General features: G+C 46.6%; 4 protein-coding genes across 7 annotated transcripts in view; 2 read left to right on the top strand and 2 right to left on the bottom strand.

The window, feature by feature from the left end:
* Positions 1 to 27,500, bottom strand: part of LOC148128480 (vomeronasal type-2 receptor 26-like) — an 88,147-nt gene that overhangs the window by 18,740 nt on the left and 41,907 nt on the right. The gene's annotated exons all lie outside the window — the stretch shown is intronic.
* The window catches only part of LOC113431544 (GTPase IMAP family member 7-like), a 35,182-nt gene continuing 20,687 nt past the window's right edge, over positions 13,006 to 27,500 (top strand). The window contains exon 1 of one of the 2 annotated variants that reach the window (XM_087949019.1): positions 13,006 to 13,308. The gene's annotated coding sequence lies outside the window, so the exon portion shown is untranslated. Of the gene's footprint in view, positions 13,309 to 14,574; positions 14,683 to 27,500 lie in introns of those variants that run through there. The other variant, XM_087949018.1, reaches the window with a different exon arrangement.
* Positions 15,488 to 18,451, top strand: LOC113432646 (GTPase IMAP family member 2-like). 2 transcript variants are annotated; one of them, XM_087949012.1, is made up of 2 exons: positions 15,488 to 15,703; positions 17,142 to 18,451. In XM_087949012.1, the coding sequence occupies exons 1-2, from the start codon at positions 15,688 to 15,690 to the stop codon at positions 17,966 to 17,968; spliced, it is 843 nt and encodes a 280-aa protein (XP_087805138.1). In that variant the 5' UTR covers positions 15,488 to 15,687; the 3' UTR covers positions 17,969 to 18,451. The 2 variants fall into 2 exon arrangements, with proteins under 2 accessions (XP_087805138.1, XP_087805139.1); XM_087949013.1 differs by lacking the exon at positions 15,488 to 15,703 and adding an exon at positions 16,574 to 16,629.
* Positions 25,651 to 27,500, bottom strand: part of LOC148128481 (GTPase IMAP family member 2-like) — an 8,268-nt gene continuing 6,418 nt past the window's right edge. Inside the window, exon 3 of one of the 2 annotated variants that reach the window (XM_087949015.1) lies at positions 25,651 to 26,746. In XM_087949015.1, the coding sequence (XP_087805141.1) occupies positions 25,977 to 26,746 (770 nt within the window). In that variant the 3' untranslated portion in view covers positions 25,651 to 25,976. The remainder of the gene's footprint in view (positions 26,747 to 27,500) is intronic. The other variant, XM_087949016.1, reaches the window with a different exon arrangement.

Here is a 27,500-nt window from a genome sequence, read left to right as displayed (position 1 = left end):
AGTAAAATCTTTGATTTAGTGGATTTAAACAAACAGTGTGAGTAATGATTAGTGTAAATAATTGACTAATGACTAGAGTAATTAATTGATCAGGCTGATTGTTGCTTAGGAATATTATCTGACTTGAGAGATTACTACAATAGATTGTTTGATATTGTTTGATGTAATATTGACTATATAGATTACCCTAAATTGTTCATTTAATTAATTCAATCAACTTACTATTTTACCAATATTACCATGCCAAAAAGAAAATCCTACCTCAGACCACAACTCAATGAGAAGACAATCCCCACCAATGAACTACAAGACTCCTACATCAATGAACTTCAAGACTCCTGCACATGCCTTAAATGCTGCAAAAATCTAAAGGATAATAAATACTCCATCAAATGTTCTCTGTGTAAAAAATACACTCACCATGACTGCTTGGGATTACCTGAGCAAATGATTCGATACCTAGAATCATCCAATGAGTTTCCATATTTCTGCAAATTATGCATATCCAAACTAGATCTGTCTAAAAGAGATGATACCGCCGAAACCACCAAAACATCCCCTAACATTGAAACCATTGAAACATCCTCAACCATCGAAACCATTAAAACATCCCTCAACACCATATTAGCATCCCTGGACGCCGTAAAAGAAAGAATAACCAACCTTGAAAAAAAAGACACAACACAAAAACCTGAACATCAAATAGCCACAAACCACATCTCCACCCAACAACCACAATCCAATCCAAAACCCAATCCACAAATAAACACAACCCAGACAAATATTGATATCCCAATCCTCATCAGAGAAGCTGTTGAGCGTGAACGGAAACGTCCAAACGCCATCTTATTTGGACTAGAAGACAGCATTGCCAATGATGACATCACAACTGTCCGAAACATCATCAGAGATTACCAAGCATCAACCATCTCCGGTGATGAAATACTTGACATTTCCCGCATTGACCGAGAGCTCAAAAATAGAGACGGCTCTGTGGCCCCACGCTTGTGCAGGATCATTTGCAAAAATGAATCAAGCAAACGTAAACTAATTTACACTATAAACTCACTCGCCAAAACCAACACCAACCACAAAAACCTCCGTTGCCGCCCTGACTTAACCATACAGCAACGTGCCCGCTCCGTGCACTCCGCATCGAACTCAAAACCCGTCTAGACAATGGAGAGAAGGACCTGTACATTGACTACCATGCTGACTGTATCAAAACTAAGACACGTAACCCAATACCCAACTTTTACCCTCAACCACCACCCTACCTCAACCACCAACCACCACCCACCATCACCCAAAACTACCCACCACCCACCATCACCCAAGACTAGGCACGCACGCCCCAACTACCTCAATCCCAACTGCTGCCGGACTTAAATGCAAACTACTCAATGCAAGAAGCCTCGTGAATAAAATACCTGAATTTCTCATCCTCTTAAATATGGCTTACTTCGACATTATATTTGTCTGTGAAACATGGCTCAATGCATCTCTCCCCGACTCCATTACCACAGTAAGAGACTATCATGTTTACCGATCAGATCGTGAAAATCGTCGAGGAGGTGGTGTTGCTATATTCTATAAAAAATCCTTACATCTAAAAAATATCCAAGTTACCCAGGAGCTTGCCCTTCCTGAAACCATCATCTGTGAACTATCCTTAAATATCACAATTCGATTCTTACTATGTTACAGAGCACCTGATTATGACATCGAACATGTAAACAAGCTAAATACACTACTAACATGGGCTACATCCTGCCCATACCCTTTTATCTTTCTTGGAGATTTCAATCTACCTCATATCGACTGGACCCTAAATAATTGTACAACTGAAATCATACACACAACCTTCTACAATGCTATTACAAATCTAGGTCTTGAACAACTAGTAACCAACAACACTAGACTGAACAACTGCCTCGATCTCATCTTCTGCAATAGTTTGAATTTAATTTACAGAATACAAACCAAAGAACCCTTTTCCAGTAGTGACCACAATATGATTGACTTTTGCCTCAACATACGTCCACACAAAAATCACCACAATGATGTCATCCCTAATTGTAACTTCAAAAAAGGCAACTATGATCTTATAGATAACGATCTCTCATTCCTCGATTGGCAATCTCTATTCACTGGATGCAATACTGTTGAAGACCATTACAACATTTTTTTACTTGAAGTCAAAAGAGTCATCAAACTATATGTTCCAACAACAACTCCAAAAACAAAACAAAAAAGCAGATTACCCATATCAATAAGGAAACTTCAATCCAAAAAGAGATCACTATGGCGGAAAAACAAATCTGGTCACGTTGCTAATTTCAAAAACCGATACAAAAATTTATGCCACCAGATAAAGACCGAATGCACCAATTATCACATTAAACAAGAGGAAAACCTTCTAAGCACCAATTCCACCCGTGCTTTTTACAATTTTGTAAACAACAAACTAAAAGACTCAAGGTCCATCCCTCCCTTGATAGGACCCGATGGTAAAGACTGCAGCGACGACACCATTAAAGCCAACATCTTCAACACATTCTTCGGCTCAGTGTTTGTAAACAGTAATGGATCATGCCCAATGTTTCCTAGCCGTACCACAGATAACAACAATGATCTAATACATATCGATTTTACAGTAGACAACGTCGAAAAAGCACTACGCAACCTAAAACCATCTCTATCTATTGGACCGGATGGAATATGTGCCTACTTCTTAAGAAAACTATCCACTGCCATAGCCAAACCTCTAAGCATAATCTTTGAAAAATCTTTCAGGACCAGCTCCTTGCCTAACCTATGGTTACAAGCCACAGTCATCCCTATCTTCAAAAAGGGAGACCCAAGCCTAGTTGAAAATTACAGACCAATCTCCTTATGCTGCGTCACCTGTAAAGTCATGGAATCAATTATTAACCAATCCATCATCCTCCATTTAGAGACAAACAACCTACTCTCCAATAAACAATTTGGTTTCAGAAAAAAACTATCCTGTAATCTGCAACTCTTACACTGCAAAAACATATGGACTACACAACTCGACCAGGGCAAAGCAATAGACGCAATCTACATAGACTTCTGTAAAGCCTTTGATTCAGTGGTACACGACAAACTACTCCTAAAAATAAAATCTTATGGTATCTCTGGGCAACTAAATAACTGGATAGAAGCATTCCTGTCAAACAGACAACAAATGGTCAAAATCGGGAACGCCCTATCAAATCCAGTACCTGTCAATAGTGGTGTTCCCCAAGGCAGTGTTCTAGGACCAACTCTCTTCATAATCTACATAAACGACCTTTGTGATCATATCAAGAGCAATTGCGTTCTCTTCGCTGATGATGTAAAGCTGTTCAATACCACAGACAATACTACTACCCTTCAAAAAGACCTAGACTATGTATCTGAATGGTCCAACATATGGCAACTTCAAATCTCAACAAATAAATGCTCTGTCTTACATATTGGTAAAAAAAATCAGAAAATAAAATACAAACTGAATAGTCAAGATCTTGTTGACGACCCAAGCTCTGTAAAGGACCTGGGAATACTCACCTCTAATGATCTAAGTGCTAGAGCCCACTGCAACTACATAGCCAAAAAGGCATTAAGAGTTGTTAACCTAATCCTACGTTGCTTTTTCTCTGGTAATATCTCACTACTAACCAGAGCATACAAAATATTTGCTAGACCAATACTCGAATACAGTTCATCAGTCTGGAATCCTTATTACGTATGTGATATTAGCACAATTGAGAAAGTCCAGAAGTACTTCACAAGAAGAGTTCTCCACTCTTCTACTCGTTGTAGAATACCTTATGCCACCAGACTCGAAATTCTAAAACTAGAAAACCTTGAATTACGCCGTCTTCGGTCCGACTTAAGCATGGTATATAAAATCATACATTGCAATGTCCTACCTGTCAATGAATACTTCAGCTTTAACCATAACAACACAAGAGCACACAACAGATACAAACTCAAAGTAAACCGCACCAAACTTGATTGCAGGAAATACGACTTCAGCAATAGAGTGGTCAATGTCTGGAATACTCTACCCGACTCTGTAGTCTCTTCCCCAAACCCCAAAAACTTTAACCTTAGACTGTCTACTATTGACCTCACCCCTTTCCTAAGAGGTCTGTAGGGGGCGTGCATAAGCGCACCATTGTGCCTACCGTCCCTGTCCTATTGTTTCTCTTATTCTTTTATTTTTCTTATATGTACCCATTTCATATATTAACAACTATGTATACACTTGTACTTATTATCTTGTAAACAATTGACAAATCAAATAAATAAATAAATAAATAAAACTAGAAGTCCAATCAAGGCAAGAGGAGGTCATCAGTTCGGCAGGGCAGGAGAAGGAATTCCAGACTTGAAGGCATGGCAATAACTCAACACGGTTGGGAAGACGCCAGGAACACAGATAAGCAAAGTCAACACAAGGTAAACTCACGTTTGCTCCCGGCAGACACCGCACTCAGCTTGCATCTCTTTTAAACTCTCTTCCCAATGGGGTGAGCCTGTGGTGCCGATGCCTCGAATGCCCCCTGCCACCTCTTAGCATCCCCAAGGGGGCCGTCAGAGGGGCACTAAGAGGCAGCAGGGGGGCGTTCAAGGTACCAGCCTTGCAGGCTCACCCCATTGACTGTTGCACCACTCCAGAGCTGGTGCCTTGAATGTGGTCGCGGCGGCTTTGCTCTGATTTCCCAATGTGCTGCCGTATTCGAGGTGCCGGTTTCGGAGTAGTGCAACAGTCAATGGGGTGAGCCTGCGGGGCCGGCACCTCAAACACCCTCCTGCCATCTCTTAGTGGCAGGAGGATGCTGCAACGGCCATAAGGGTCATAAGTCACTTGGTTCAGTGCCGCTGTAGGTTCTCATGGTTGTAAGTCGAGGACTGCCTCTTTCATGAAACGATTGGTCCCTCTGGATCGAAACAAAAGCTCCCTTCCTCCACCTGAATGAATTCACCTCAAGAAAGGTGGGGAACCTCTCGCACCGTCTCCAAGATTTTAGGGCCTCCCCAGACGAGCGTTAAATCCCATCCTGAACTCTGGAACGCTTTCACTTGCTTGGTCTTGCCCAGCCACCTGGGGCCTGAGACCGTGTGGCTCCAGGTGTTTCTCTGGATACACCTCAGTCTCCTTGGCCCTCTCGCTTTCTTCCCCTTCTCAGTTAAGGTGGCTGACATGCTGGAAAGCCAAACACGGCCCCTGGCAGGTTCATCTCAACGGAAAAGGACTTTTCCCACAACCAGTTTACCTCTAACACAGAAGAATTGTAGATCTTCTGAGAATGGGATGAAAAGAGAGAGTCTGCTTTGCAAGAGTGGAACCTCCCATTCCAACTGTTAAGTTTGGGGAATAATGGAGACCAGACATCTGACAGTGACTTCAACTCTTTAATAATAATAAATAGAACAGAACAGAGCAAGGCTATGGGCAACAGCAACCCTTTTATAGGGTTATCTGCTACCTTATTAACCAATGACATGTGCAACAAGTTCAAACTTATAACCAATGAGAAGTGTCAAAATAGTGGCCAATCAGGGACTACTTATGGACCAATCCCTAGTTGTTGTATAAGGGCCAATCAGGTGTGCAGGTTTCCAAACCCTGATTTGCATTTATGCTAGTAACTTTTATTGATTCACAACACCCCTCCCCCTTGGGTTCCGTTTGAGGGGAGCTGTAATAAAATCCTCAAGATAGACAGGCCGTTTGGTCTGTCTGGATGATTTCCGTGGCTCCACCGGTTTTGGTCTAAGGTCCGGTTCCGGTGGAGCGTTTGGATGATCTTTATTAAATTCAGTTTCGCTGCACGGTGATTCCGTGCTGCTTCCACTGTGGTTGTCTCCGCTACTCCGTGTTTCTTCGGGGTTTTGCAGTTCGGTTTCCCCCGTATTAAAGTTCCCTGAAAAATTCAACTCCCTCCCCGCTTCAAGTTCCGGTGTTTCGCTGGGCCGTAGGGTTTCCGTTGGCCTGCTATTTGTCATATCAAAGTCAATTTCCTCGATATTTCCTCCCCCTTGAGTTGGCGAACCCGGGGAGTCATGGGCGCTGGGTGGTAATCTCGATCGGAGTTGGTCTATGTGGCGTTTCCACACCCTCCCATCGTCCGTTAGCAGGCGGTAAGATCTAGGCCCGGTAAGGTGGGTAACGGTTGCGGGTATCCATAACGGGTCGCCGGAAAAGTTTTTGGCAAAGATTAAATCACCTACCTTAAATTCCCGGCATTTGCTGCTGGAGCCGAAGGGCTTTTCCGGTGCGAATGCGGGGTGGAGCCGGTCAAGGTGCGATCGTAGTTTCTGCCCCATAAGAAGTTCAGCGGGCGTTTTGTTGGTCACGCTGTGGGGCGTGATGTGCTGCAACAAGAGAATTCGATTGATTTTCTCGTCGATGTTGCCAAATTCCATTTTGTGAAGGGTCTTTTTTACAAATTGTACCATGCGTTCTGCACGTCCATTCGCCGCAGGGTGCGCGGGCGAGGTTAGCGCATGGCGGATGCCCCGATCAGCAAGATATTGTTCAAAGGGTAATGCAGTAAACTGTGGGCCGTTGTCAGAGACCAACACGTCCGGAAACCCGTGTGTGGCAAATAGTCTGTTTAATTTATTGATAACTGAGTCCATTGTAGTTGTGTTCATTCGATGGATCTCGAGCCAGTTTGAATAGGCGTCGACAGTAATAAGGAAAGTGTGTCCTTTGGTAGGTCCCGCAAAGTCAATATGAATACGGGACCAAGGTCCCCTCGGAGTTTCCCATTCGGTTGGGCTTGCTTTAGGCGGGGCGTTGCTGACGTCCTGGCAACGTTGACAAGTAGCAACCCAGGCCTCGATTCTTTTGTCGATTCCCGGCCACCAGGCGTAGCTCGTGCGAGTGCTTTCATCCGCACGATACCCGGATGTCCTTCATGCAATACCGCCAAAACAGTTTGTTGCAATTTGCCAGGGATTACGACTCGATCGCCCCACAAGATACAGCCTTTTTGGGAAAACAGTTCGGTTTGGCGGGCTTTGAAAGGCGCCCATTCCGGTGCTATTTGGTTCGTCGGCCACCCCCGTTCAACCCAGCATAGGATGTGTTGCAGAACTGGGTCACGTTTCGTTTCAAAGGCAATGTCTCTAGCCGTCAAGGGTGGTGCATGTAGAGCTTTGATCTGTAGTGTTGAGATGGTTGGGTCTGGATCTACAACAGAGTCTGGGAGCGGCGTTCTGCTCAATGCATCAGTGTGGAGAATTGATTTCCCCGGGCGATGTTGCAAGGTGTAGTTGTAGGCCGCCAAGAATTCAGACCAACGGGTCATTATGGGGGACAATATATACGGGGTTGGTTTATTACCCGCAATGATCCCCAGTAGTGGTTTATGATCAATAATTATCGTAAACGCACGGCCATAAACATATTCATGAAATCTTTTAACTGCAGCCACAATAGCTAAAGCTTCTTTGTCCAACTGACTATAATTGCGTTCAGCTTTAGCTAAGGTTCGCGAAAAAAATGCGATGGGGGCTTCCGCTCCATTTGGTAATACGTGGGCCAGAATTGCCCCAACCCCAAAAGGTGATGCGTCACACGTGATAGTGAGCGGAAGAGTCTCGTTGTACTGCATAAGTACAGAATCAGAAGTTAGCAATTTCTTTACTTGTTGGAAAGCATATTGTTCCCGTTGTCCCCAAACCCACGTTGCTTTTTTGTCTAATAGTCTATGCAATGGTTCAGCTACTGTTGCTTTGTGGGGTAAAAACACATTATAGAAATTGATAAGTCCAAGGAACGCCTGTAGGTCTGCCTTGTTCCTTGGAGTGGGGGCCTTTTTAATCGCCCTTAATTTGTCTTCATGGGATGGATTCCTTGGCTGTCCAGGAGGTATCCCAAAAATTCTACTTTTTCGGTACATAACTGGCATTTATCTTTTTTAACTCTGAGGCCTGCGTTTTGGAATCTTCGTAAAACCTCTCTGAGTCGTTTTTCTAGAATGTCTTTGTTAGGGGCGGCGATGAGTACATCGTCGAAATATGGTACGACCCCTCTTATCCCTTGTAACAACCTTTCCATTAAGCTCTGAAAGATTCCGGGGGCAACGCTTACCCCGAACTGGAGCCGGTTGCATTTAAATGCGCCCCTATGCGTTACGATAGTTTGCGCCTCTGCCGTGGTCGGATCTACAGGCAATTGTTGATACGCCTGGGCTAGATCTAGTTTAGCGAAAACTTTCCCGCCACCCAGGGAATGGAGCAAGTGTTGCACTACCGGCACTGGATATGCACTTTGCTGCAGTGCGTGGTTTAAAGTGGCCCGGTAGTCTCCGCAAATTCTTAGTGACCCATCAGGCTTGATAGGCGTCACTATAGGGGTTTCCCAGCGGGCGTGGTCGGTGGGCTCCAGCACGCCCTGCGCTATTAGCTTATCGAGTTGTTCGTCGATTTTAGGCTTCAAGGCGAACGGCACCCGACGCGGCTTAAGGCGGATGGGTGCTACCTCGGGGTTCAAGTTAAATGAGATCGGGGTCCCCTTGTACTTGCCTAGTCCGTTTGCGAAAACGTCTTGGAATTCTTGCACGAGTGCCTCCTCCCAATCGCTGCTCTCGGCCCGGTGGACTCCGGCTACAGTGATTCCGAGCGGTCTGAACCATTGAAGGCCTAAAAGACTAGGCCTGTCGCAGTCCACGACAGTCAGTGGTAGTGCAACAGTGCGGTCCTTGAAAGAAACCTGGAATCTGCGGGACCCGACGACGGGAATTCGGTTACCCTGATAGTCTTTGAGTATAACCCTTTGAGGGTTAAGGTCTTGGCGGCGAATCGTTGGAATGAGCTGTTGGAGCATTTTCCACGACACCATCGAGAGGGAAGATCCCGACTCCACCTCCATCACACAAGGTTTGTTTTCGATGGCGACCTTTACTCGGATTTTCCCGGCATCAAGGGATGTAGCGTGGCCTATGGTGATTGTTTGGTGGGTCTCTTCCCGCCTGGTTTCTTCACGCCTGGTGGAAGTGGTGGACGGTTTGTTTCTGTAGGAGTGGCTTCCCCATTGGTGATTCAGTTTGTCTCGGGGTGTGCCGAAGAATCCTGAAGACTGGTATTCAGCCTGTCGGGGTTTGGAGTTTTGTTTACTTCTGCAGACCTTTGCGATGTGACCTCGTTTCCCGCAAATGCGGCAAAGTGCGTCGAGGAATTTGCAGCTGGATCGTGGGTGATTCGCCCCACATCCTGCACACGGTCGGGATGAGGGTTGTGTGAACTGGTCTCGTTCCGTTCGGAGTCGGTTGACCTCTTCCTCATCGCTTTCTGATGGGGATTCTAGGTCTTCGTGGTGAGTCGATACCGGGTGTCTCTCTGGGCGAGGCGAGGTATCCTTGGCGAGTTGACGTAGCAGTGCGTTGGTGCGGCGCATTCGGGCTGCCGACTTCTTTGTCGCCTCCGCTGCCGTGGCTTCTTTAAGGGCATCGGTGAGGCTGATGTCCCCCTTAGCCATAATTTTGCTCTGGATCGTGCCGTCTTCTAGGCCCAGAAGCAGGCGGTCCCGGAGGGCTTCTTCTAAGTCGGAGAATCCGCAGAGGCCTCCCAGGTTTCGGAGGTCCGCGATGTAATTGGCAAGGCTTTCGCCCTTCCGTTGGTCCCTCTGGTAATATTCGTGTCTTCTGACTAAGGTTGGCACGGTGGGCGCGTAGTGAACCCGTAGCAAAGGCTCGAGGACGTCCCAGTCCATCACTTTTACTTCGGCTGGCTTGGCAAGTGATTTTGCCATTTTAAACACGGTAGGCCCGCAGTGAGTTAGAAAGATAGCTCTTTTTTTGCCGGTTGTTGCATCTTTCAAATTGTTGGTCTCCAGAAACATCTGGAACCTATCCATGTACGATTCCCAGTCTTCGGTTTCTGGGTTGAGTGGAGCGGGTGGTACGGCACCGCTGGCCATGTTGCCGTTGATGGTGCGTGTTCGACCACGTGCTCTGTGTGTTGCTCTGTAAATCAGTCAGATCTTCGGTCTCCGGATCCCACCCTCGTCGCCAGTGTTAAGTTTGGAGAGTAATGGAGACCAGACATCTGACAAGTGACTTCAACTCTTTATTAACAGTAAATAGAACAGAACAGAGCAAGGCTATGGGCAACAGCAACCCTTTTATAGGGTTAGCTGCTACCTTATTAACCAATGACATGTGCAACAAGTTCAAACTTATAACCAATGAGAAGTGTCAAAATAGTGGCCAATCAGGGACTAGTTATTGACCAATCCCTAGTTGTTGTATAAGGACCAATCAGGTGTGCAGGTTTCCAAACCCTGATTTGCATTTATGCCAATAACTTTTATTGATTCACAACACATCTAGTCCGACCTTCCCACATTTTCCCCTCCCCCCTCTTCGGAGAACACCCCCGCCCCGCCTCCGACTGGTGGGAAGGGGGAGAGAGGGAAGGGAAGAAGGAGGGGCGGGCAGGCGGGGCCGTTTCCCCGTCGGGACTTTCCCGCCAACGCAGCCCCGAAGCCTTTTCGCTTCGTCTTTTGGCCCGAGAGAGACTCAGGTTAAAGGCGAGCCGGGGGTTGTGGGGATGGGAGGGGGGGCGGGGGTCTCAGCCGGCCTGGGGAGGGGAGGAGGGGAGAGATGGAGGGAGAGGCCGCGGGGGGGGGGGGGGGGGTGGGTGTCTGGGGGAGGAAAGGAGCCGATAGGGGCGGAAATTTATTCTACCTTCTTTCTTTCTTTCTTTCTTTCTTTCTTTCTTTCTTTCTTTCTTTCTCTCTCTCTTTCTTTCTTTCTTTCGTTTTTTCTTTCTTTCTTTCTTTCTTTCTTTCTATCTTTACATCTATCTATCTACCTTCCTTTCTCTTTCTCTTTCTTTCTTTCCATCTATCTATCTACCTTTATCTATCTATCTATCTATCTATCTATCTATCTATCTATCTATCTATCTATCTATCTATCTATCTATCTATCTATCTATCTATCTATCTTCTACCTTCCTTTCTTTCCTTCTTCTACCTTCCTTTCTCTTTCTTTCTTTCTTTCTTTCTTTCTTTCTTTCTTTCTTTCTTTCTTTCTTTCTTTCTTTCTTTCTATCTATCTATCTATCTATCTATCTATCTATCTATCTATCTATCTATCTATCTATCTTCTACCTTCCTTTTTCTATCTTTCTTTCTTTCATTCTTCCTTTTTTCTTTCCATATATCTATCTATATCTATATCTATCTATCTTTCTTTCTTCTACCTTCCTTTCTTTCTTTTCATCTTTGTTCTACCTTCCTTCCTTCCTTCCTTTCTTTCTATCTTTACATCTACCTACCTATCTATCTATCTATCTTCTACCTTCCTTTCTTTCCTTCTTCTACCTTCCTTTCTCTTTTTCTTTCTTTCTTTCTTTCTTTCTTTCTTTCTTTCTTTCTTTCTTTCTTTCTTTCTTTCTTTCTTTCTTTCTTTCTTTCTTTCATTCTTTCATTCTATCTTTCTTTCCATCTATCTATCTATTTATCTATCTATCTTCTACCTTCCTTTCGTTCCTTGTTCTACCTTCCTTTCTCTTTTTCTTTCTTTCCTTCTTTCTTTCATTCTTTCATTCTATCTTTCTTTCCATCTATCTATCTATTTATCTATCTTCTACCTTCCTTTTTTCCTTCTTCTACCTTCCTTTCTTTCTTTCTTTCTTTCTTTCTTTCTTTCTTTCTTTCTTTCTTTCTTTCTTTCTTTCTTTCTTTCTTTTCTTTCTTCTACCTTCCTTTCTTTTTATCTTTCTTTTTTCTACTCTTTCCTTTTTCTTTCTTTCTTTCTTTCTTCTTTCTTTCTTTCGTTCTTCTACCTTACTGTTTCTTTCCTTCCTTTTCTCTCTTCTACCTTCCTTTCTCTTTCTTTCTTTCTATCTTGTATCTTTCTTTTACCTTTCTTCTTTTTCTTCTTTCTTTCTCCCTTTCTTTTTCTTTCTCTTTCTCTTTCTATCTTTCTTCTACGTTTCTTTCTCTTTCTTTCTTTCATTCTTTCTTTCCTTCTACCTTCCTTACTTTCTTTCCTTCTTTCTTTCTCTATCTGTCTTTGTTATACCTTCTTCCCTTTCATTCATTCTTTTATCTACCTTCCTTCCTTCCTTCCTTCTCTCTCTTCCTTCCTTCCTTCCCTCCTTCTTTCCTCCCATCCTATTTTCCTTCCCCTCTTCCTCCCTCCCTCCTCCCTCCCTTCTTTCCATCCCTCCTTGTTTCCTCCCTTCCTATCTCCTCCCTCCCTTCCTCTTCCTCCCCTCCCTCCTTCCTCCCTTATTTCCATCCCTCCTTCTTTCCTCCCTTCCTATTTTCCTTCCCCTCTTCCTCTCCTCCCTCCTTCCTCCCTTCTTTCCTGCCTCTTTTTTCTCCCTGGCTGTTTGGGGAGAGAAACTTCCGGGCTGATTCCAGAGTTTTGCTTTTCCCACAGAAACTTCTAGATTGGCGCTGTGAATTTGTTCCGGAAATGTCTGAAAATATCCAAGGTAATTTTTGGCAAGGGCGGGGGGGGGCTGCAGCGGGGGTTGGGTAACAGCTGGGGTCCTGGGTGGGGTGGGGAGGATGGGCTATGATGGCCTCAGACTGGGGAACTCAGGCAATTCGGGCTCCCAGAAGTCCTCGGCTTTCCGACTGGCCCAACGTTTCGGTCGTTAAGTGAGACATTGAAGAGAATTTTGCCCCACGTTATAATTTTTTCTCCCCACCGTTGTTAAGTGAAGCTTGGGGCTACCCCAGAGGGGAAGAGTCCAGCTAGACCTTGACTTACGACCGCAATGGGAGTCCAAAATTTTGCAGTTGTTAAGTGAGACATTGAAGAGAGTTTTGCCCCCACATGACCATTTTTCTCGTTGTTAAGTGAAGCTCGGGGCTTTCTCTGGAGGGGAAGAGTCCAGCTAGACCTTGACTTACGACCGCAATGGGAGTCCAAAAATTTTCGGTCGTTAAGTGAGACATCGAAGAGAGTTTTGCCCCACGTTACCATTTTTCTCACCACTGTTGCTAAGTGAAACTCAGGAAGGGAAGTGTCCAGGTATCCCCGATTTACAACCCAAATGGAGTCCAAAATTTTTCAGTCGTTAAATGAGACGTTTGTTGAAGGGAGTTCCTCCCGGTCATTAAGCAAATCAGCCTTCCCCATTGAAATTTGTGTGGGTCACACACACACACACACACACACACACACACACACACGGATGGACAGACCAACCGACGGACGATGGCTGCCACCGTCGCAAATATGAAGCGGTGGCCAAGCGTCTGAATTTCGATCAGGTGATGACGGGGAATGCGTCAACGGTCGTGAGTGTGAAGAAACGGTCGTAAGTCCTTTTTTGCTGTCGTAACTTTGGACAGTCGAGGAAGGAAGGGTGGTGAAGTCGAGGACTGCAAGCTTAAGCTCCCTACAAGAATCTGATCTACTAATAGTCAGGAGGAAATGAGCGGGAGATAAGAAAGTAGATAGATAGATAGATAGATAGATAGATAGATAGATAGATAGATAGATAGATAGATAGATAGATAGATAGATAGATGATAGAGGATGGGAGGAAGGAAGGAAAGAAGGAAGGAAAGAGGGGGAGGCTGGCAGGATGGGAGGAAGGAAGGAAGAGAGAAGGGAGGAAAGGGGGGAGGCTGGCAGGATGGGAAGAAGGGAGGAAAGAGGGAGGCTGGCAGGATGGGAGGAAGGAAGGAAAGAAGGGAGGAAAGAGGGAGGCTGGCAGGATGGGAGGAAGGAAGGAAAGAAACTAGATAGAAAGAAAAAAGGAAGAAAAAAGGAAGAAAGAAGGAAAAAGAAAGAAAGAAGGAAAGAAAGAAAGAAGAAAGAAAAGGGGAGTAAAAAGGAAGGAAGGAAAGGAAGGAAGGAGGGAAAGAAAGAAAAAGAAAGAAAGAAAGAGAAAAGGAAAGAAAGAAAGGAAGGGAGGAAGAAACTAGAAAGAAAGAAAAAAGGAAGAAAAAAAAGAAAGAATGAATGAAAAAGAAAGAAAGAAAGAAAGAAAGAGGGGGAGTAAAAAGGAAGGAAGGAAAGGAAGGAAGGAGGGAAGAAAAGAAAGAAAGAAAGGAAAGAAAGATAGAAGGAAAGAAAGAAAGAAAGAAAGAAAGGAAGAAGGAAGAAACTAGAAAGAAAGAAAAAAGGAAGAAAAAAGGAGAAAGAAAAAAGAAAGAAGGAAGGAGGGAAAGAAAGAAAGAAGGAAAGAAAGGAGGAAAGAAAAGGGGGAGTAAAAAGGAAGGAAGGAAAGAAATGAAGTAGGGGAAAAAAGAAGGAAAGAAAGAAAGAAAGAAAGAAAAGGGGGAGTAAAAAGGAAGGAAGGAAAGGAAGGAGGGAAAGAAAAAAAAAGGAGAAAGAAAGAAAGAAAGAACCAACCTCCGGCTGTTCCATCGCCGGTAGCCCCCTCCCCCGCCCCTCCCCGTTGCTCCTCCGCCCCGCCCCTCCTTTCCCTTTCCGCCTCCACTTTCACTTTCGGCTCCCGGGCAGTCACGTGCTTTCCGCGCATCGCCCAGCCGCGGGGGCGGGGGGAAGAGAGCGAGAGGAAGGGTTGGGCGGGGCCCTCCTTCGGGTGGGCGGGGCCCTCCTTGAGCTGTCCCCCGCCCTGCCGGAGCCGCTGCGCGATTCTTCCTCCAATTCTCTCTCTCTCTCTCTCTCTCTCTCTCTTCTTTCTCTCTTCTTTTCTTTCCTTCTCTCTCTCCTGGATCCGGTAGGAAACTCCTCTCAGGCGGAAATGGGTCTGGGGGGTGGGGGGAGGGTTGGGGGCGAAAGAGGGAGGGGGAAGAAGCCCAGCCCCTCCCCCCCCCCAGGGCTCTTTCCGGCTGCTTTGGGCAGAGCGAGGGGAGGGGCGCCCGGAGGAGGGAGGGATCTTGGGGAGGGGGGATCTTCCTCTCCCCCTCCCCAAAGAGGAGGGAGGGTCCTGGGGAGCCGGCCAAGGGGGCTTTTGGGGGGGGGAGCTCCGGAGATCGGAGAAGGGCAGAGGGAATTTGGTCTGGGGTGTTTCAAGGGATTCTGGCCCTGCCCCTCCCTCCCTCCTTTTCTTCCTTTCTTCCTTTCTGTCTTTCTCCCCCCACCCCCTTCCCTTCCCCTTTTCTTTCCTTCCTTCTTCTCTCCCCCTTTTCCTCAACCTTCCTTCCTTCCCTCCCCTTTTTCCTACTTTCCTTCCTTCCTTCCCTCCCCTTTTCCTTCCTTCTCTCTCTCACCCCTCTTTCTTTCCCTCCCCTTTCCCCCTCCCTCCCTCCCTTCTCCTTTCTTTCTCCCCTCCCCTTTTTCCTCCTTCCTTCCTTCCCTCCCCCTTTCCTTTCCTTCCTTCTCTCTCTCTCACCCCTCCTTCTTTTCCCCCCTCCCTCCCTCCCTTCTCTTTCTTTCTCCCCTCCCGTTTTTCTTCCTTCCTTCCTTCCTTCCCTCCCCTTTTCCTTCCTTCCTTCTCTCTCTCTCACCCTCCTTCCTTCCCTTCCCTTTGGGGTGGGGGTCACCGGGGGCAGCGGGGGGAGGCTGGTCTGTGTCACTGACTGGTCCCAGTTGGAAGGGGGAGCCCTCCCCCTCCCCACCGAGGGGAGGGGGGCTCCTCGGAGCGCAGCTGGGTCCACCTGGAATGGAGAGACCCTCCTCGGGAGTCCCCTGACTCAAATCGGACTCCTAATGGGGAGGGGGTTCTGCTTTCTCCCCGCAGGGATTTGGAGGAGGGGAGATCGGAAGTGGCCTTGGAGGAGGGATGGACGCCGAGAGAGGTAAAAGCTCCCGAAGGGAGGAAGGAAGGAAAGAGGGGAGGAAGGAAGGAAGAGAGAAGAGAGGGAGGGAGGGAGGAAGGAAAGAATTGAGGAAGGAAGGAAGAGAGAAGGGAGGAAAGAGAGGGAGGCTGTCAGGATGAGAAGAAGGGAGGAAGGAAGGAAGAGAGGAAGGAAGGAAGAGAAGGGAGGAAAGAGGGGAGGCTGGCAGGATGGGAGGAAGGGAGGAAGGAAGAGAGGGAAGGAAGGAAGACAGAAGGGAGGAAAGAGGGGGGAGGTTGGCAGGATGGGAGGAAGGAAGGAAGAGAGAAGGGAGGAAAGAGAGGGAGGCTGGCAGTATGGGAAGAAGGAAGGAAGAGAGAAGGGAGGAAAGGGGGAGGCTGGCAGGATGGGAAGAAGGGAGGAAAGAGGGAGGCTGGCAGGATGGGAGGAAGGAAGGAAAGAAGGGAGGAAAGAGGGAGGCTGGCAGGATGGGAGGAAGGAAGGAAAGAAGGGAGGAAAGAGGGAGGCTGGCAGGATGGGAGGAAGGAAGGAAAGAAAGGAAGGAAAGGGGAGGCTGGCAGAATGGGAGGAAGGAAGGAAAGAGGAGGAGGGAAGGAAAGAAGGGAGGAAAGAGGGAGGCTGGCAGGATGGGAGGAAGGAAGGAAAGAAGGGAGGAAGAGAGAAGGGGAGGAAAGAGAGGGAGGCTGGCAGGATGGGAGGAGGGGAAGGAAAGAAGGGAGGAAAGAAGGAAAAAAAGAAAGAAAGAAGGAAAGAAAAGGGAGGGAGGGAGGCCGAGAGGGAGGAAGAAAGAAAGGAGGAAAGAAAAGGAAGGAAAAAGAAAGAGAGAAAGGAAGGAGGCAGAAAGGAAGGAGAAGGTGGGAGGAAGGAACGAAGGAAGGAGTGGGAGATCGGAAGTGGCCTTGGAGGAGGGATGGACGCCGAGACAGGTAAAAACTCCAGAAGCGAGGAAAGAGGGGGAAGCTGGCAGGATGAGAGGAAGGAAGGAAAGAAGGGAGGATGGGAGGAAGGAAGGGAGAGAGAAGGGAGGGAGGGAAGCAGGAAGGAAAAAGAAAGGAAGGAAGGAAAGGAAAGGGAGGGATCGAGGCATTAAGGAAGGAAGGAGAGAAATAAGGAAGGAAGGAATGAAAGAAGGAAAGAGAAAGAGAAGGAAGGAAAAAGAAAGAAAGGAGGAGGCAGAAAGGAAGAAGGAGAAGGGGAGGAAGGGAGGAAAGGAGGGAAGAGAAGGGAGGAAAAAGAGAGGGAGGCTGGCAGGATGGGAGGAAGGAAGGTAAGATGGAAGGAAAGCAAGAAAGGCTGGAAGGAAGGGAGGGAGGGAAAGAGAGGGAAGGAAGGAAAAGGGGGAGGGAAGAAAGAAGGAGAAAGAGAAGGAAGGATCAATAGCACTCCAGGGCTACAGTGGGCATCAGCATTTCTGTCACCTTGTCTTCCAAACTCCCAGGGGACGGTGCCGAACTCCGGCTGATCCTGGTGGGGAAAACCGGTGGTGGGAAGAGTGCAACGGGCAACACCATCCTCGGCCGGAGGGCGTTCGAGTCCATCTTGGCAGCAAAGACCACCACCCTGAGGTGCCAAAGGGAGCAGGGCAGCTGGCAGGGCACGATGATCACCGTGGTCGACACCCCCGGCATGTTTGACCATGACGACTACACAGAGATGGTGCGGCGGGAGATCCTGGCTTGCATTCAGCTCTCCTGGCCCGGCCCCCATGCCCTCATCTTGGTCACCCAGGTGGGACGCTTCACCACCGAAGATGCCGCCGCGGCGAAGTGTGTCCGGGATATCTTTGGGCCTGAGTCCACCAGGCACACCATCATCCTCTTTACCTGCGTGGAGGATTTGGGTGGGGACTCCCTGCAGGAGTACGTCCGAAACTCCGACAACCGGAATCTGCGCGACGTGATTCGGCGGTGCGGGAACCGCTTCTGCGGGTTCAACAACAAGGCCGCGGGAGCCGAGCGGGAGAGGCAGGTGTCAGAGCTGATGGCAATGGTGCAGAGGACCGTTTTCCAGAATGATGGGCGATACTATGTCAACCGGCTGTACCTGGAGCCCAACTTACGGGACGAGCATGTCCGGGGGTTCATCGCGCAGAACCGCAAGGCATCCCGAAGCATCATCAACATACTCTTGCTCTGCTTCCTTCCATTCTGGTTCATCTTTTATGTTGGGAGATGGGCGTTGTCCTGCCTGAAAAATGTAGTTGTCGTGGCGTTTTCCTCCCTGAGAAGAGGACTTGTCACCGCGTTCCGATACTTCTTCCGTTAAGCGTTCGAGTCCTGACTTTGTTTCGTCTCCAGATCACGAAAATGACGCACAGCTAGTCCTCAAGCTACGATTCACGGTGGAGCCCCCAAATTTCTGTGGCTAGGGGAAGACATTTGTGAGCGGGCACTTTGTCCCCCTCCCACCCCCGTTTTACGACCTTTCCTGTCACTGTTGTTCGCCGAATCACCGTCGGGGTCAATACCGTTGTGAAGTGAATCGGGCTTTCCCTGTAGACTTTGCTCACTGGAGGGTCGCAAAATCGGGGAAATCTCCTGAGCCTGCCATAAATACGAGTCAGTGGCCGAGTGTCCAAATTTTGATCACGTCAACATGGGGCTGCTGCAACGGTCGCAAGGATGGATGGTCCGAAGTCACTTTCTTCAGCGCCGTTGTAATTTTGAAACAGTCCCTAAACCGTTGTAAATTGAGGACCCTCTGTCATTTTGATTTTCCTTTCTTTAATGGAGAAGTAAAGCACATTGCTGGGATGTGGGAATGATGTTTTCTGTTCTGGTGGTCGGTGCGTCACTCGGGGGTGTCAGCCGGGGGTCTTCGTCACCCTTTCCTGGAAGCCAGTGAGAGAAGCAGGTTCTCCTTTTTGAAGATATTCCTCCATCTTTTCTTCAGGAGGCGGGACCGTACCGCCGTTCACCAACTTTGTGGACTGGTGGAGGGCGGGAATGGGATAGTTCTGCGTGAGGGACCAGCACGTGCGCAACCAGTGTATGTAAGCGCCTGCCGCTCGCTGTAACCGAGGGTGTGCGCCTGGGCTCGCACGCTGTTTCCACCTCACAGCTGCACACCCTGCGTGGCTCACTCTTTGCGGTGGCTTTTCCTTCATAAACCACTTTGGAAATGATAAGATCAAATAAGATCCGGATAAGATAAGCTAAGATAAAAGAAGATACGAGGTGGATATGAGATACAGAAAGACGGCAAGGTACGAGGAGGATATGAGGTTGGATAAGGGGATGAGACAAGATATGAGGTGGATATGAGGCAGGGCTAGGGTCTCTAACCTTTCTGGGTTGGCGGTCCGGAGCAGGGAGAGGGGGGGGGAAAAGGCGATTTTGTGGGAGGCGGCAAGCGCATGAGGCTCGTGTGAGTGCGCCCATGATCTCCCCCAATGAGGCTCATGTGAGTGAGGCCATGTGAGCCTGCGACGAGCCCGATGCAGGTGGGGCTGCAAGTTGTCCGGGACGAGGCTCGTGCGAGTGGGGCCACGGATGTCCAGGATGAAGCTTGTGCGAGTCGGGTCGCCGGCTCCCAGAATGAGGCTCGCGTGAGTGAAACTGAGCGTGTATGCCGAGGTGGCCGCCTACTGGTGGCAATTAGCCCATGGCTAAGAAAGAAAGAAAGAAAGAAAGAAAGAAAGAAAGAAAGAAAGAAAGAAAGAAAGAAAAAAGGAAGGTAGAAGAAGGAAAGAAAGGAAGGTAGAGGAAAGATATAATATAGATAGATAGATAGATAGATAGATAGATAGATAGATAGATAGATAGATAGATAGATAGATAGATAGAAAGAAAGAAAAAGAAAGAGAAAGAAAGAAAAAAGAAAGAAAGAAAGGGAAAGGAAGGTAGAAGGAAAGAAAGGAAGCTAGAAGATAGATAGATGGAAAGATAGAAAGAAAGAAAGAAGGAAAGAAAGAAAAAAGAAAGAAAGAAAGGGAAAGGAAAGGTAGAAGGAAAGGAAGGTAGGATAGATGGAAAGAAAGAAAGAAAGAAAGAAAGAAAGAAAGAAAGAAAGAGACAGAAAGAAAGGAAGGAAGGAAGGAAGGAAGGAAGGTAGAAGATAGATAGATAGATAGATAGAAAGGAAAGAAAGAAAGAAAGAAAGAAAGAAAGAAAGAAAGAAAGAAAGAAAGAAAGAAAGAAAGAAAGAAAGAAAAATTCCTTTTCTGGAATCCAAACCGGTGGTTGTGAGGTTTTTTGCCGTTTTCGCCAACTCCATTGACTTCGCCCACCGGATGTCCCCAGCGTTCCACCAATGGGTCCCTTCCGAAATGGATCTAGGCCCAAACCAGCCGGAGTCCCCTCTTCCACATAGTGACTAACTGAGTAGACCAGCGCAATACGGTGGACAGAATACACCCGTGAGGGCCAACCGATGGCAACGCAAGCGCCCTTGGTGCTGGCCCGCGGGCTGCAGGCAAACTTACCTCACTGCACATGCGCGCGCCTCACAGCTGAGGTTCGGACGGTTTGAGGCCTTTTTTCGGCCTCCCAGAGGCTTGAGGCAGGGCTTCTGAAGGCCAAAAACTAGGCCTGGAAATACCAGAAGGGACGAAACGGGCCTAGTTTTCAACCTGAAAAGCCTACAGAAGCCTGAGGAAGGGTTTCTTAAGGCCAAAAACTAAGCCCAGAAATACCGGAAGGGACCAAACGGGCCTAGTTTTCGGCCTGCAAAGCTTACAGAAGCCTGAGGAAGGGTTTCTGAAGGCCAAAAACTAGGCCCGTAAATACCGGAAGGGATGAAACGGGCCTAGTTTTTGGCCTGCAAAGCCTACAGAAGCCTGAGGAAGGGCTTCTGAAGGCCAAAAACTAGGCCCGGAAATACCGGAAGGGACAAAACGGGCCTAGTTTTCGGCCTGCGAAGCCTACAGAAGCCTGCAGAAGCCTTCCTCAAGGCTCTGGGAGGCCGAAATAGGCCTCAAACCAGCCGAAAATCAGCTGTGAGGTACAGGGCGGGCAAGCACGGCCAAGTTTGTTTTTTTTTGGCACAGGAGCCCAAAAAAGGTTAGCCACCACCAGAAGATGCGTAGACATGAGGAAAGCATTTCACAGAGTAGACCACTGCCGACTTCTTGGGAAGAAGCCAGAAAGAAAAAGTGGGATAGATAGTACCGTCCGGGATTTGCAACTGCCTGACAAACCGCACTCAACGGGTCATCTAGTCCAGGGGTCCCCAACCACTGGGCCGCGGACTGGTACCGGTCCGTGGATCACTCTGTACCGGGCCGCAAAGAAAAAAAAATAAAAAAAATGGCGGCTTTCTTCCCCTTCGGTGAATGCTGCTGGGATCAGGGATCAAGGACACAAATGAAAGAAGGGGAGGGAGGAAGCAACCAAAGCCTGTCCTGCTCTCCGGCTCAGCGGCTTCGGTTTCCTCCCGCCTCATTCCTCTCTCAGTCGCTCTCTCGCTCCTCCACCAGCCCAGGAAGAAACTGCTTCAAAGGAGCCGGCAAGGTGGCTTTTCCTTTCGGCGCAGCTTCCCGAGCGCCCGTTCACCCCCACCCCGCCGCCAATCAATCCAGGTTCAATCCAGTGCTCCGTTCTGCCTGCCTGCCTGCCTTTTTCTGGTAGTTTCGGAGCAGCTTCGGCTGAGAATAATAACTATTCGCCTCTTTTACTCAGCCAAGCTGCTCCGAAACTACCAGAAACCAAGGCAGGCAGGCAGGCAGGCAGAACGGAGCACTGGATTGAACTGGGGCGGCGGGCGGGCGGGGGTGAACGGGCGCTGGAGGAGCTGCGCTCCGAAACCACCAGAAACGAAGGCAGGCAGGCAGAACGGAGCACTGGATTGAACCGTGGGCGGCAGGGCGGGGGTGAACGGGCGCTCGGAAGAGCTGCGCCGATAGGAAAAGCCACCCTGCAGGCTTCTTTGAAGCAGTTTCTTCCTGGGCTGGTGGAGGAGCGAGAGAGCGACTGAGAGAGGAACGAGGCAGACACCTGAGGGATGAGGCGGAGGGAGGGAGGGAGACACCTGAGGGATGGAGCTGAGGAAGGCAAGGCCGAGAGGCGAGGCTTCTCAGCCGTCCTGCAGGGACTATCTGTCGCTCAGGGTTGCAATGAGGAGGCATTGGCGTTCCCTGAACTTGGTGGTTTGCTGGCAGACGTTTATTACCCGACTAGGTAACAACATCAGATGTTACCTAGTCAGATAATGAAACGTCTGCAAGCAAACCACCAAACTCGACTCTCCCCCGCCCCGGTCCTTGAAAAAGTGTTTCTGCGTGAAACTGGTCCCTGGCACAAAAAAGGTTGGGGACCACTGATCTAGTCCAACCCCCGCCTCAAGCAGGAGACCCGTATGGAAATCGTACAATGAAAGGGTTGGAAGACACCTCGGAGGTCATCGAGTCCAACCCCCTCCTCAAAGCAGGAGAGCCGTACGGAAAAGCGTCGCATGAAAGCGTGGGAAAGGGACCTCGGAGGTCCTGTAGACAACCGAGCATCGTGTTAAGTTTTTTTGCGGCTCCCGCCGCGCCAACAACTGACTCATGTTTACGGGATCGCCCGCTAGGACTCCGAGGTCCATCTCTCGGGGATTGTTTGCGAGACAGGCTTTTGCCCCTTCGGTACTCGTAGCTTTTGGTTTTCCCCGCCTAGGTGTAAACTCTTGCTTTGTCTCCGCCTTAATTTTCGTTTTCGTTCGATAATTCAAATCACACAAACATAAATCAGATATAAATCTACATAATTATAGTCTATGTACTGTGCTCTCTATTCCATAGCTATAAGAGGAGATAAGTTATGTATTTTTCAGGATATCACATATTACATATATATTATAAATTAAATATAAATATTTCCCTAGATCTCCATTTCCTGGCCATTTCTTGATGTCAAACAAGTTAATAGTGTTAATGTGACTTTTTTTTTCTTCCTCTTTTGAACTAATGGCCTATAGACCCGAATCACTTGTTATCCCTGTGAATTAGTCTTACCAATACTATGAATTGTATGAATTATTCATTATTATTAATTATTCACAATGATTAATGAGTTATTAATTCATCAAGGATGAATGGTATGTATCGTATTTTATTGCACTGTCCAGAAAACGATGCTAAAAGATATCGACACGTCTTCTTGTGATAGGAATTATAGAATATTATAGAAATGGTTGTGATTTTTATTTTTTTTAAAAATCTTTTGAATTGTTGTAAACTTTTTAAGATTTGGAATTTCAATAAAGTTTTTTTTTTTTTAATTTAAATCAATCCATCAATCTATCTATCAATCAACCAGACACCAGGCACTTTCTTTCATATGTGGTGGTTGTGCTTGAAAGCAATGAAACGTTGGGAACAAAAATAAGGATTTAGCTGCAAGAAATAACTGGGGAGGGGGAAAAAAAAAAAACTTAAACCTGAAATGTTTCCTATTAGGGATAATTAGAGGTGATGACAAGAAAGACATTGAATTAGATAATAATACACATGTTGACAGCTGCTAGAATAAGTCAGGCTCAAAACTGGACATCAGAGAGGAGTCCCACAGATGATATGTTAATAATAAAAAATGATGGATCATGCAGAAATTAATAATAAAAAATTATGGATCATGCAGAAATTAATAATAAAAAATTATGGATCATGCAGAAATTAATAATAAAAAATTATGGATCATGCAGAAATTAATAAACTTACAACGGAATTGCAGGAGAAGGAAGAAAAATAGAATATTAGACGGTCTGGGAGAAATGATCTCTTTGGTTAGATAACAGGAGTCAAAGACAATGCAAAATGTAAATGTAATTGATGTACGTTTGTGTGTGTGTGTGTGTGTGTGTGTGGGTATACATACATACATGTGTGTGTCTTTTTTTTTTTTTTGTAAATTTTATTGGTTTTTAAAAACAAACATAAGCAAACAAAACATAAAAACATCAAACTTTCTTCCATATGTATACAAACAGTGTGCCATTTGGTTTACAAATCATTTTGTGCATCTTTTTCGTAGTCTTCAATTACACTTACATTCCATCAAAACTCATATTATCAATCAAAAATTAGATACCCTAATATCATTATTAATCAATCATTTCACTATAGTTTTATTCATTCATATTTTACGAGATAACCATAATTTACTTAGTTTATTTTATAACAATTCATATTATCCTCCCAAATCTATCCTAAAAACATTTTGTAGATATCATAAAAAAGAAATACATCTTTATATATTTATTATTTTCTAAAAATCTACTATACATGTGTCTGTCTGTCTGTCTGTATGTATGTATGTATGTATGTATGTAAAAGAAGAAACAGACATCCTGCAATCTCCGGAACGTAAAATTACATTTATTGTACGTACTAACCTTTCGTCAGCTTCTGCTTACATCGCCAGAGGATTAAGCTACCATTACAGAGATCTCTGCCTTTACATCTCACTAATCAATTTAGTAAAGATTTACTGAATGATACATGTGTATTTGCCCACAATTGAAAAGAGAGATAAAATACCGATAGAGGGAAAAAACAATGGAAGAAATATTGAAAGGTGCAGAAATGAAGAGTTTGACACTAGAAACTAAAGAAAAGAAGAAGAACCGGAATATATATTTACATGGTGTGTGGAATACGTTCTCCTCAATGGATAGAGAATAGAACAACCTACAAAAAGATTTGACGTATTTAGAGAGAGCAATGAGAGGAATTTAAGCAAAGTTATAATGTGCGATATGATTAGGTCTATGGGAATATATATCGACATATTGGATTAGTATTAGATTCGATCAGAAGGATTTCATTTTTAATGTTCAAATAATTGAAATATGTCCCCAAGTCGACGCACGATTGAAATGGAATGGTTTGGGGTGTGTGTGTGTGTGTGTGTGTGTGTGTATATATATATATATATATATATATATATATATATATATATGTATATGTATATGTATATGTATATGTATATGTATATGTATATGTATATGTATATGTATATGTATATGTATATTTATTTATTTATTTATTTATTTATTTGATTTGCCAATTGTTTACAAGATATTAAGTATAAATGTATACATAGTTGTGAATACATGAAATGGTTACATATAAGAAAAATAAAAGAATAAGAGAAACAATAGGACAGGGACGGTAGGCACGTTGGTGCGCTTATGCACGCCCCCTACAGACCTCTTAGGAAAGGGGTGAGGTCAATAGTAGACAGTCTAAGGTTAAAGTTTTTGGGGTTTGGGGAAGAAACTACAGAGTCGGGTAGAGTATTCCAGACATTGACCACTCTATTGCTGAAGTCGTATTTCCTGCAATCAAGTTTGGTGCGGTTTACTTTGAGTTTGTATCTATTGTGTGCTCTTGTGTTGTTATGGTTGAAGCTGAAGTATTCATTGACAGGTAGGACATTGCAATGTATGATTTTGTATACCATGCTTAAGTCAGACCGAAGACGGCGTAATTCAAGGTTTTCTAGTTCTAGAATTTCAAGTCTGGTGGCATAAGGTATTCTACAGCGAGTAGAGGAGTGGAGAACTCTTCTTGTGAAATATTTCTGGACTTTCTCAATTGTGCTAATATCAGATACGTAGTGTGGGTTCCAGACTGATGAACTGTATTCGAGTATTGGTCTAGCAAATGTTTTGTATGCTCTGGTTAGTAGTGTGATATATATATATATATATATATATATATATATATATATATATATATATATATATATATATATATATATATATATATATATATATATATATATATTATGTATTTATATGATCTTTGGTTATATATTTTGTTTGGGTTTTCTCCGCGTAAGATTCAAAGATACTTTGAATCTTACGCGGGAAAACCCAATAACCAAAGATCCACATACAAATACCAAGAACCTCAGAAAACAAATATATATGTATATATATATGTGTGTGTGTGTATATCTCTATATCTCTATCTCTCTATCTCTCTATCTCTATCTCTATCTATCTATCTATCTATCTATCTATCTATCTATCTATCTATCTATCTATATGTAGCTCTAGATATGTTCAGGTCTTTTCCCGTGTAAGATTAAGAGTATCTTGGTGATGTTTCGGCGAGGTCCCACTCGCCATCCTCAGGCTTAAGTCCTTCCGTTTGGTGTGTTTCGATTTTAAGTTACCGTTTGTGTTGACCTTCTTTTGGACTGAGTCAAAAGCTGTTCCTGGGAGAGCTTTTTTTTTTTTATTTCCTCCAGCCTGAAGGTTAAGTTGGAGATAATAAAGGGATTCTTCTTGCTTCTCTGACTGGGGTTGCCTTGGTGCCACGCCCCTTCTGGGTCATCGCAAGCAGCATTTAAGATAGTTGGACTATAATATATACGGTGACGACGAAACAGAGAGCGATGATTGCTGCGACGACAATCTTTTCTTTCGACCACCCAGCTTTTTCGGCCATTTTGCGAGCGTTGCGGTTTTCCGCCACGAAAACTTGGACGATGGCGTCCCTCAGGTTGGGATCCAAATACAGCCGGTTGACGTACCGCCCGCCGTTCTCGACAACGGTTCTCTTCACTATCGTCATCAGCTCGGAGACCTGCCTTGCCCGCTCGGCGCCCACCGCCCTGTTGTTGAAACCGCAGAAGCGGTGCCTGCACCGCCAAATCAGTTCCTGCAGGTTCCGGTTGTCGGTGTTGTGGACGTACTCCTGCAGGGGGGTCCCTCCCAGATCCTCCACGCAGGTGAAGAGGACGACGGTATGCCAGGCGGATTCGGGCCCAAAGATATCCTGGACGCACTTCGCGGCGACGGCGTCTTCGGCAGTAAAGCGTCCCACCTGGGTGACCAAGATCAGGGCATGGGGGCCGGGCTGGGAGAAGTTGACGCAAGCCAGGATCTCCCGTCGCACGATCTCCGTGTAGTCGTCAGTGTCGAACATGGCGGGGGTGTCGACCACGTAGACCGTCCTGCCCTGCCAGCTTCCCTGCCCCCTCCGGCACCTCAGGGTGGTGGTCTTGGCTGACACGACGGACTCAAACTCCTTCCGTCCGAGGATGCTGTTGCCCGTGGCGCTTTTCCCACCACCTGACTTTCCGACCAGGATGAGCCGGAGTTCGGCATCGTCCCCTGGAAGTTGGAAGAGACAGGGAGACGGAGTTAGGGGCGGAGTGTAGTTACGCCGCTCAATGGAATTCAGGGCATGGATTCAGTTGTTGACAGAGAAAGTGGAGGGGGGGATGGAGGGAACGAGGGAGAGAGAGAGAGAGAGAGAGAGAGAGAGATGGATAGATAGGTGGATGGCTGGGGGATAGACACAGATGGAGGATAGGATACATAACTATAGATGGATGGACGGACAGATAGAGAGATGGATGATCGGATAGGTAATTCAGGCATGATATTCCGCTCTGAAAAAAAAATCGGGGCAGCCAAAAGAGACCCCCCGCCGCGCGCCCGGGGAGCGCCCGCTGCTTTCCCTCGCCAGGGCCGGGCGGTGGCATGTTGCACGGAGGCTGGTCTGTGGCTGGCCCAGCTCCCTTTTCCTGCCGCTCAGTGGCCTCAGCTCGCACCGCCCGGGCTCCGCTCAGGTATCCAGCTGGGGCTGTCAGGAGTTGCGCAGCTCCACACGGCTCCAGTCCCGCGTTGCCTCGGGAAGGGAAAGGCAAAACCAGGAGCCGCTGCTGCCGTTGCAAAGCGCTGCCGCGGCTCTTCCTTTTTGCCTTTCCATTCCTGAGGCAACGCGGGACTGGAGCCGTGCAGAGCCGCGCCAGCAACTCCTGACTCGGGGCCTCCGAGGGGAGGGGAAGGAGGAGAAGAAGGGGGGGGAAAGGAGGGGGCGATTCCAAAAAAAATCGGAATTCCGATTTTAATCGGAAGAATA

The sequence above is a fragment of the Notechis scutatus genome, unplaced genomic scaffold, assembly GCF_049901735.1.
Source record: "Notechis scutatus isolate UNSWTSFEM ecotype Mainland unplaced genomic scaffold, rNotScu1.2 NSCUSCF51, whole genome shotgun sequence".
Taxonomy (NCBI): domain Eukaryota; kingdom Metazoa; phylum Chordata; class Lepidosauria; order Squamata; family Elapidae; genus Notechis; species Notechis scutatus.
This window is presented reverse-complemented; position numbering and strand designations above follow the sequence as displayed.